Genomic DNA, 10,944 nt, shown 5'->3' with positions numbered 1-10,944 from the left:
TTTATCCCCATTCCCAACTTTATTGAAATGGTCACAAATAAAGCAAATGATATCCAATGCTACAATCAGATAATTATACAATGTACATTTTTAATCTAGCAAACATGGACCGGCCTGATACAATGTAAAATGTAAAAAAAAATGTAAAGTAACAATTTTCCAACGGGGACGAGGTTCCCTCGGCCGGCCGGGCTCAGTGGCGTGGACTGAGATCGAGGAATTAGTGTGTGATTGCGGGGGGAACCGACCGGAGACCCTCGAGCGAGGACGAGCCAACAACAAACTAGATCCATCTGCATGATAGCTAGATGCCATGCTGCTAGCTAGAATTACTGCAAGTGGTATTTAACTATTTCTTATTATTACATTGTTAAAATTGTAGTGATCAGGAAACATTTATGGGATAGTTTGAGCTTAAGCTAGCTTATACATCCAATTAATTATGATAAAGGTTTGAGAAGTCCTCTGTACAGTGACTGCTGGCAGCTGGCAGCACTTAAAAATAACTCTTAGGAGCTATAGGGTCGGATGGGAGGGAACAAAATAAACCACTAACTGCTTGTAAACAGTACTGACTTCAGTGTTGCTCGTGTCGAAACTAAACAAGGACAATATAAGCATTGAATACGCTGTTTACAAAAGGCCCGGTGGGGCCTTGGTCGATGATGGGTTTCCTGGGGTACTCACGTGAAAAGATCACATGAGGTAGATTACTGGACAAAGTTCAAAGCTCAAACAAGAGTTATTGATTTACTGAAATTTATTTCTGATGGTCAATAAATTGTGATGAGACATATCACAAAATAGTGTAAACCGGAAGACTCCTCGTCACATTTCGAAAGTACTTTGGATTTTGAATCTTGTCATCCTGTTCTGAAGTATCTTGTCATTCTGTTCTGTCACTCCCTGTGCTTTTTTCTTACTTCTTTTGGTCCAATATATTTGGTATTCCCTTGAGGCTTTAAAATACAGCATATATCTTGGTAACGTTCACCAGGTTTGGTGGACATTGTTGCGTGACTTCAATATCACTTTCGAGTTGTTTACCCTACACAAACTTTGTCACCTTAAGAAGTTTCATCTTCAGTGCTTGTTATACAAAACTTCGGTCATTGCTTAAGCAGCATTCGGCAAGAAAAGGAATCATAAGCGACGTCATATCACAATGCGTCAAGTTTGGAACTGCGAATTATTGTCAAAAGGTCCGCAATGCGCACATGTGGCTTACGAGTTTTACTTGTACTGTATGATTTTTAAAAACGAAGAAAATAAGTCGTACTATGTCGTCCTTTATTGTTACTAAACAAAACAGTGAAAAAAATAACATACCATGCCCAGGCTAGCTCGGGGGAGGAATGGGTTTTTTCTTGTTGCCTCCCTCCTTTTAAGACCATTGAATTTTTGCGACATGTCAGACAACCGCATTTAGACCGGATCATATAAGTACTCAAAATCAACAAAACAGTGCAAAAACCTAACTAAACAGGTGAGAATACCGTATTTATTCGATTAATAGCCGCCCTCGAATAAACGCCGCATTTTAGAGCAGAAATATTAATAAACGCCGCCCTCGAATAAACGCCGCATCATTATTCATATTATAGACACAAAAAGCAAATGCAGTAACTATCAAGTTTGAGCAAGCCTAAAATAAATATTTTCCTTGATGGTAACAATGTTTTAAGATATTGAAAATGACTTTTAAGAGAAGCACTACTGTTTTTTAAAGTTCAAATGTTAAGTTATCATGCTGATGTTTGCAAGAAATAAATCGAATTTTAAATAAACGCCGCCCTCGAATAAACGCCGTACTGGAATCGCGAAAAATATAATAAACGCCGCGGCGTTTATTCGAATAAATACGGTAATTGCATTAAAGTTAATTTTCATTAACAGGATCACAAAAATTGCAAATTTGGGTATCTGTCAAATTGCCATTGCCATGGTAACGTCAAGTTCCCAACACAACAATCTATCCCGTCCTACCAAATTATTCCCAGATTAATTTTAGATAAACTCGCAAGGTTTGGCAGCGTTCTGCATAGGATTGAGAGGGAATTTCCCTGGAGACTGCGTAAAATCAGAAAAATGTGGCACATGCTTATTAGAAAATTCACTTCATTTTTTGCTCAGAGATACTCTATGTTGATTCAATAAACGTGGTGATTATCTTTTTGCTCAAATCCTTTTTCTTTTCAAGAAAATACTTAAACACTTTCCGGAAAGCGCAAAACGTGGGCGACAAGTATGACCAAAAGAATTTTGCTCCTTAAAAGCGCAAAAGGAAACAGAACTTTTTTCAAATTTGTATATGAGGCATAAACAAATGATTCAAAACTTGCCAATATATTGCCAATATATTATTTATTTATCAATACATTATATTATATATTATTTTGTGACAGGATGTCAAGAAAGCAAACGTTCCTTTCTGGTGGATTTTTTTTTATCTTTAGTCATATCTTTTTCTATTAAGTTGTTATTTTTTTTTTTGCTTTCATCAATTTTGGTACAATCAATTTTACCAGTTTCAAGATAATAAGGCAAGTTCATAGCCAGCTCCCGGGCGAGCGTATGAAAACACGACATATCAGACGGGACACTGTCCCTTTAAGGTCTCTTCTTTCGGTGGGTCGTTTCTTTTGGAACTTTACAGTAACTGTTGTTAAAAAGCGCAAGAATGCATTACCATACCTGTTCATCTTGTTACAACAACAACAAACTTTGGACTTCCATATTTGTGTCCAGTTGTTTTAGAAAATGTGATTTTATTCAAAAACTGCAATGACTAAAAATTAAGGTCTATCACACTTAAGATAAAGTCTATAACGACTGTCCGACATTAACACTGTTAAATATCACTGGATATCCTACAAACATTCAGTAATGACGAAAATATTTATCGACTTCAAAGATTATACAAAAACACTGATCTGTTAAATGACAAAATAAAAAATATATATTTGAATCTTCGTCATTTCTCTTAACAATGTTGGCATTTCCGCAAAGGTATGCCCAGTAAATTCGTTTTATAGAGCATTATCAGGCGTCAAATAGACTTGTTAAAAAGTTGACACAGACCCTATCCCGTCACAAGTTTATTTCTATTCCCCTACTAGTAATACTGTTAACTCGTTGCACTATAGAGATCCGTGTGATGTTTGTGATTGGTTGTTAATCGCTCCCGAGAAATCATAACCGAGCAACAACCACTCAGGTCTTTGTAATGCCACATCATTAGTATGGGATGTTTGGTCCGAATCCCAGACGTCATTTTTAGCGGAAGATGGAAATGAGAGAAGCCCAGTCTTTCTTCGGGTTATATTTCGTCACTTCATTAATGAGGAGATTGTGGTGAGCTGAGGGGGAGAACGAGAACTAGACAGCGGAATGCTCCGTTAATTTGTAGATGTTAAGGTTGAACTAGGCTGCAATTTTGAGTTAATGTTGTCGTCCGAAATTAAATGAAAAACGGCATTTGAAATGGATTGTTTAAACATAATGTAATGGAATCTCATTAAAAAAGGCTGTCTTAATCTAAGTCCAGGTCAAGTCTTGTCAGTTTCATCTTACTCGGCGTCAGTGCTTGCCAAATACTTGAGGTTCGTCTCAATAAGGGTGAAACCCTGCGTGGAGAAAAGAAATGAAATGAAGTAAAGGAGAATTGAAAAGGTACATTTCAGTGTGTACGAGTTTTTCAGAAGACAGTTCATGTGTTCAAAAAACAAAATAGCAAATACAAAAGTATAAAATAGCTTAATGCAATGCAGACCGAATAACTGTAATTAAGCGTCGTAATGAAAAATTAGCCACGTCTCTATTCATCTCCTCTTTACCTTTATAAAACAGATGGGATTAACAAAAACGTCCATATATAAAAAGCAGCAATATTAAAGCCGATCGTGGAATTAACAAGGATAAAGAGGGTATCCACATCATATATATAGCAAACCACAACAATCCATAAAATGATTTAAAAGCAAACAAGTGCCTGTAGGTTACCTGCCCTGTGCTTATGGCTGTGTCCTCCCACAATATGTTGCGAAGCATTGGTAAGGGAAATCCTCTGTCTCCAATCACTTCATAGAGAAAGGCAAATTTTTTTAAATTCTAAGTATATTGCGGTTTAGTTTTATAAGTAGATGCGATTGAGTTCCTCTGATAAGACTGAATGGACTGCAAAGAACGTTTTATCCAGTGAGAAGTGGAACAATAAATGAATATTCCCCAGAAACAGGGTTAGCCACTACTTGTTCATATCTTATTGTTTTTACGACTTTTCTATATTTAATTTCCAAAGTCATTTTCCACCAACGTCTGAAAATTTACAGATACAAACCCTAATAACACGGACAGAAATTGTAAGCCTCTTTTATAAGATCAAATGACCTCCCACTTGTTATTTCATTTATAACGACGTTTAGCATTTAGTAATAAAGGACCATTATGCACAACACAACAAATATTAAAACGTTTGTGAATAAGTTTTAAAGAACGGAACAGGCTGTGATTTTGAGATGCAAACTTCTTGATATAAATCCTTTACAGAGACTAATGGTTAGAACAACAGCACCATCCGTTGTACCTACCGTTTAGTTTGTTCACAAAATGTCCATCTTCTATGACGCCATTAAGAAACCACTGAAGCAATCCAATATTAAACTGTTGAAAATATAGAAATTATAAGTAAAAAAATAATAATGATTGCAAATAAGTTTACCTGCAAAACAGGCGGCATAGAAATTTATACCTTGATATCTCCAATGGCAGAACGTACAAGATGAACTTGTGCCCTAGAATGGGAAAAACAACACTAACATTTATCCTTTTTGCCATTTGGGTTATAAACCTTGTAATTAGCTTCAAAGGAAATATTGAGTGACAGTATAACCTCATAAAAGGGTCATGTTATTCATATCCAAGTATCAGTCGTGGTAGGATGGTGCATTTTCACCTTTTTTAACATCGTTCTTATTACTGTCATTGTCATTTTAAGAGTAATTGAGACAGTCAGTAACTTCCTATTGATGAACTTACTGTTAACGTATAAAACGTTTTTTTTGTGAATATGAAATGGGATTGCTGGTTGTGTGCTGTTTTGTTTTTGTCAAATTACGAATATCTTTGTTTTTTTAAAAAAAATTGAGATATCTTACGTGAATGACTTTGTATGGAATGTCAAGTTCCCACTTTTCACACCAAGAGATCCAGCAACATCAGCTTTCTAGAAATAGAAGTTAACTATGAAATGATCACCATCGAACAACGCTTTAGATCTCATGAGTGAGAAAAACAAAAAAGAATAAATATGCCAGTGTGCATGGGTCGAAGTCTCCCTCATCACTTGACTTATCTCGTATGGTTACAGATCACATTTGACTCTTCTTAGTGTTATTACCATTGTTATTTTGGGGGAAAGATGGTGTTACATATCCCTTTATAATGTTTAGCGCTACTTCAGCAGTTTACCGTAATTGCTATCGTCGAAGCCAAGCAATATGTACAGAATCGTACATTGAATATATTATTATAAAAGCGTGAGTTGTATGCCTCCTACAAGAAACAAATCATCGAGTGGTAAACGTAAGATGAAAACGAAAGAGTCACTTGTGTTCATCCTAGGTACTAGGTTGTGTCAATGAAACAAAACATCAAAAAAATAGAATTTTGATATTGGCAAACAAATATATTTTCAAGGAATTGAACACTTGTATTATGAAAAAAACCAAAGATGTTTGAAATGTAGGGTCTTGTAGCCGGTGGTATCCTGGGTAGAAGAACGCTTACCAAGCCCACTGTCAGAGCATAAACATGAGCGCCATTCTTGGCAGTGACGTAAACTTCCACATTACCAGTGACTGTCACGTTAGTTCCGCTGGGACGTGAAGTGAAAACAGGAGCCTTGGTGGTGTAGCCTTTGAAAAACACAGGGCGGTCTGGGTACTTTTCGTACAACTAAAAAGCAAGCAAAGTTTTAATAATCAATAAATATTGTTGTTAGTATAGGATCTTTAATGGTAGAGACAAGCAACTAGCGTGATGATTACCTAAAAAAAAGGACTATTCTAGGCTATGATACTTAGAGCTTTTACAGATAGGTATTAAAACAAGCAATAAAAGGAAGACTAAAATAAAAATACTTTTTTGATAAAACAAACCTTGTAAAGAAACAACTTGAATGACTTCGTGTTCAATGGGAACTTTGAAGATTGAGGTAACTAAAAGTGAAATAAAAAATTGAAAACAAGTGAAAAATAAGTTTTAACAACATCAGCCTGTTATTTTTATGTGTTCCTGCAAAGCTAGCTAGGCAAGTACGTTTGTTAGTTGGACTGCAATTGCAGAAAGAGCGATAGCAAGCTAAAACAGCCATGTATTCTGGTAACATTCTGTTGTGGTATAATGGTAGACTTTTATCTTTTTTAATACGTCTTAGTGCTCGCCTCAGTGCACTTTGGGAAATCAAAGTCTACAGTTTGCAACTACCCTTACATAACTGACTGGCCGACCGACCGATTGGTCTATTTTTTCTGTTAGCTTGCAGCTAACATTGATTAATTAACAAACTAATTACTTCTGTTGGTTCATTTAAATAAGTCAGCGACCAATAAACCGCATAATAATTATTATAGATAGTGATTATGCATTGTTCTTACGTCCTCGGGTCTGATAGTTTTTCGCAGTACTCCTTCCTCGTGATAAACAAGGCTCGCTGTGTTGAAGACGTAATCAGTGACCCAAATGTAAACCATCTTATCAGCCTCAGTGAAGGAAGGAAGAGTTTGAGGAGCTATCAAAGATGTAGGATGAGGGTTTTTACGAGATTTAAACTCGCCCTAAAAACAAAAATAGCATTTGTCAATTGATAAAATATGCTTCAACCCCATAAGTGATAACCAGATGTTGTAAACATTTAGTGAAAAGAGAATGCTTAAGACACCAAGGCCCATGTAAAAGTCACACATAACTGAAGAACTTGTCCTGAACGGACAAATTGTGGCAGTAACGGTATGAGCTGGTCAGAAGTGCAATGAGGGGATGCCTTGTTTGATCTTTTACTTCTAGTAAGAGTGTACGGGTTATTCTGAAGGGATGAGATTAATAAAAAAACTGCGTAGCGATACGTTCGTAGGACAAAGTAAAAAATGTTTTTTTGGACACTACTACGTGGTAAAGGTTTACCGAAGTTTCGGCATTGCTGCTTTCTTCAGGGTGAGCTAACTGAAAGGGATACCAGGCTTATTTCGAATAATATATCAGTAACTGGAGGGTACACATAAAAGAAAATATTAAAAGTGGACTTTTTCATGTTTGAGTGCTGCGGTTGGTTACAAATGTTCACAAAATAGAAACAGTAATAAGTCAAGGTAGTGGCTGAATACCTTTAAAAGCGCAAAGTTGCCTTGTTTCCTTGCTCATGATTTGTCAGGATTTACCAACTGGGGGGAGGGGAACTTTATAAAGATGGGGGCTCAATTAACAAAGTTTTTACGGTAATTGCTTACCTTGAGTGGCACATCCATGTATTTCGAGTTAAACGTGGGATTCGCAACAAGCGAGTTGTCAATCTGGGCCACTGTACTAATATCACTGTGAACTACGAAAGGGAGAAAAATACATAAAAAAAATTAAAATGTTGATAAAAAAATAGAGAATTAGTTCCTAAACACTTGAACATTTGTCGCGTTAGCCGCGGGTCAGGGAAGAGAGTCGGTATTATGAAGGTGTTCGTATTACAGAGGCAGAGTTTATATGAAGTTACGTGACTTTCGGGCCGGGTGAACTGTCACTTATAGGGAGGTGTCCATTTTTACAGGTGTCCGTAAGGAGGGTTCGACCGTAACAAAATCGGACCACCGCGTAGCGAAAGTCTGATTTGTCTAATCACGAGATTTGTGTGTAGTCCAACGACAGCTCTCATATAAGGCAACAGTTTGAGAGGAAATATGACTCTAAAAATCTCTTGCTGCACTCATTTCCATCTTTAGCTAGAGTCAGCAAGATTAGAGCTGCAAAATTCCATTCTGAACACCTAACATCTGAGTGCTCCGTGTAGGTCCGAACGAATTATTTTCTTTTCAAGTCAAGAACAATTGAAAACTAATGAAATCAACTGCATGGGTTCCGTGACGCTATCCCATCTGTATAAATTGAATAAGGGTACGTCTGTTTCTCAGGCTCACAAGACGAATGTTATGACATTTAGCAATTATTGGATGAGGCAGAGTATGATATGAAGAATTATGCAGATCGAGGAGGGTGTTATCCGCCGAAGCCTTCGGTTTCGGCGGATAACACCCTCCGAGATCTGCATAATTCTTCATATCATACGAAAGCCATATTCAATAATTGTTTTATTATTCATTTAAAATATTTCCAGGGCTCCAAATGCACAAAATGAACCAAAACCCTATTAAAATAGGGTTTTGACAGTAGGCAAAGTACACAAATACACAACAACGTTCGCTTAATTTGATTTAAACTTCAAAAACTCGGTTACCTTCATTAAATTTCTTGTCCTTTATAATGTCGATATTTAATTAGCACTTCCTTGAAGTGTCTTTTGAAGCTAAATCTGATGACACAAAGCGATCTTTTTTTTTTTCATCGTTCCTGCTTACTTCGACGAAGAATTTTCGTAAAACCGCCCGTCCTTCGCTGTGGCTGGATTAGTTTTTTTTCCTCTTGAAGATAAGCTTTCAAAATCGGTCGAGTCCCCTTCGTTGCTTTTTCCGTGTTTTGACTTTCCTTGTCTTCTATTAAATAACTTAAATGTTTTACCTCTTCGTAATGCTTAAATCTAGTGGCCATTATTGCGCTTTTAACCTGCTCGACAGCAAAGCCGTTCAGTTGCGTGACGTCAGCGATCCTTGGTAGCGAGGTTGTGATCGGTTAATCATCCTTGGGATCGAGGTTGCGATCCATTAATTTTTGGTATTGGACGATTGACGTCATTTTTTGTCGTATAATTGGACCTTCTTCCAAATTTGGTCGGCGCTAGCCGGTTAGCTGGAATTAACCGGGGATTGAAAGCCAATCAGAAACAGAGAAATATTTTGAATAAATAATGATAGTATTTTATTAATAATTACCAGGAAAAGTTGCCATGTAGTTTGCTCCATCGCTGTTTATTGCCTCGTCAGCTTTCTCGCAGATCTTATGAAAAGTAATAATCAACATCAAAAAAATGAATGAGTGAGTTAACAAACAAAACGAAAGCGAACTTACTTATAACGCCTTTTCACATTTCTTCATCCATAATGATATTATCTTTAACCTCCATTTGTTATGAATTTACCATCATCAATTTATGGTAGATGGCTTGTTACAGGCGAATTAATGCCGACATGAAACAGATGACATAAAAATCTATTGACTGAACATGTTTGCCGCTGGTTAACAAATTAAAGCAAATGTTTTAATCTTGTCTGGCTCGTCATTTGTAGGGAAAATTGTCAGAGTACTTACTGTGTTGATCTTACTAATTTACGAAAAGCAACTCATGTGCTTTCTTTTTGATCTCATGCTTTTGTCTAATTTTTCTCTCGAAAGTGTTGTTTTTCTTCATCCTCGGGCAGTACTTCGTTTATAGGTACAACGTACAAGAGAACATACACTATACGTGCCATGTTCCTCTAAATTAACGATTACAGATTGCAATTGGTGATTAGCCAAAGCACAATAGCCTTTTCACATTTATTTTCATGGCATTTTCTAATGTAAAAACTCTTCTAATGGAAACTCTCAATAACGTAAGTCAAATGCCGTTCCAGACTAGTTTAGCTACTATGAAGATGTTTCTTAAGAGAAATCCGCGTTGCCAACTATAACTATAACTTTCAAGCAGCAGATGTAGCAATTCATTGTAAATAACAAGTGTTGATAGTTATAGGTGTAGGCAGTTTACCATTTTTTTGAGTTGATCCTTGACTTTATTCTCTATTTGCCCACTGAATGCATTGTAGATCATACTAAACAAAAACAAGCCAACACTCCAGTCAATCAATGAAAAACAAAGTTATCCTGTATGAAGATCGTAAAAACTGTCAAAGTTGTCATGAATGTCATCAAGTTGAAAAAGCTAAGGTGTTGATAATAGTTACCTTGCTCGGCTACCGCTAAAATGCACGTCAACGGAATCCACCACTGAGGAACAATCCTGCTCAAGTGTAGATACAGTAGGACGACCAGCTGAATCAGCACCTGAAACAAACAACAATCGACTCTCAAAACCATGTCGATATGACCTATAGCAGCTCAAGTTGTTCTCTACTGAATGCCGTCGCATTGTAATGGAACAAAGCGTTTTTAACGACCTAAATAACTGCTGCGTTGGAGACTAAATCATAACTTTAGTTACAGCAAATACAGCTGTAAACCAATGAGAAATCGAATCCAAAACATGCAGCTAGTACTAAGTCTGGAGGGAGAAACGCATGCACCAAAGCCATGTCTCAGGGAGTAGTGGGAAGGGTTGGCCTTGCTTGTGATTGGTTGCATAAAAGCCAGTTTGCTCTGCTTAATTTGATTAAGTTGTCCGAACTTTTTGACCAATTTTGTAGCTCAATAAATGCAAACAAAAGTAGAAACATGATGACTAATAACTGACCAAAAATCGTTTTAGTCTTGAACAAAAATACAGTCGAAGCTCTCTTAACGGACACTCTCGTAAGCGGACAGCTCTACTTACGACCGCCTTGTTTGAAACCCTGTTTTAACTCTGTATCTTGATTTTATTAATCAACTTCACATCGCCGTTCGTCACAATGATTTTACAGTACCATATTTCAGTGTTTGTTTTGTCGTTTTCCCTGTCCGGTTACATTTCGAAAAACTACTTACATGCATATTAACATTATGTTAGCTGGGCAAGCTCCCGTAACCGGCCATCTATCCCCTACACCTCTAGTGGCTACTTACGAGAACCATTCTCGTAAGCGGCCA

At 36.9% G+C, this 10,944-nt stretch overlaps 1 protein-coding gene across 2 annotated transcripts in view; it reads right to left on the bottom strand.

Moving 5' to 3' along the window:
• Window positions 1-10,944, bottom strand: part of LOC144639124 (lipopolysaccharide-binding protein-like) — a 34,997-nt gene that overhangs the window by 17,082 nt on the left and 6,971 nt on the right. Inside the window, exons 5-16 of one of the 2 annotated variants that reach the window (XR_013568065.1) lie at window positions 10,104-10,203; window positions 9,908-9,971; window positions 9,093-9,156; window positions 7,506-7,597; window positions 6,657-6,836; window positions 6,159-6,218; window positions 5,788-5,955; window positions 5,157-5,224; window positions 4,751-4,793; window positions 4,590-4,662; window positions 4,003-4,079; window positions 3,082-3,626 (exon numbers count right to left, since the gene is read on the bottom strand). Coding sequence is in view for 1 of the 2 variants with exons in the window: in XM_078498377.1 (XP_078354503.1) it covers window positions 3,570-3,626; window positions 4,003-4,079; window positions 4,590-4,662; window positions 4,751-4,793; window positions 5,157-5,224; window positions 5,788-5,955; window positions 6,159-6,218; window positions 6,657-6,836; window positions 7,506-7,597; window positions 9,093-9,156; window positions 9,908-9,971; window positions 10,104-10,203 (1,046 nt within the window). In the remaining variant the exon portion in view is untranslated. Of the gene's footprint in view, window positions 1-2,737; window positions 3,627-4,002; window positions 4,080-4,589; window positions 4,663-4,750; window positions 4,794-5,156; window positions 5,225-5,787; window positions 5,956-6,158; window positions 6,219-6,656; window positions 6,837-7,505; window positions 7,598-9,092; window positions 9,157-9,907; window positions 9,972-10,103; window positions 10,204-10,944 lie in introns of those variants that run through there. The other variant, XM_078498377.1, reaches the window with a different exon arrangement.

The sequence above is a fragment of the Oculina patagonica genome, chromosome 2 (genome assembly GCF_052425735.1).
Source record: "Oculina patagonica isolate OP01 chromosome 2, crgOcupat, whole genome shotgun sequence".
NCBI lineage: Eukaryota > Metazoa > Cnidaria > Anthozoa > Scleractinia > Oculinidae > Oculina > Oculina patagonica.
The sequence above is the reverse complement of the archived record's forward strand: the minus strand, read 5'-3'. Positions and strand labels throughout refer to the sequence as shown.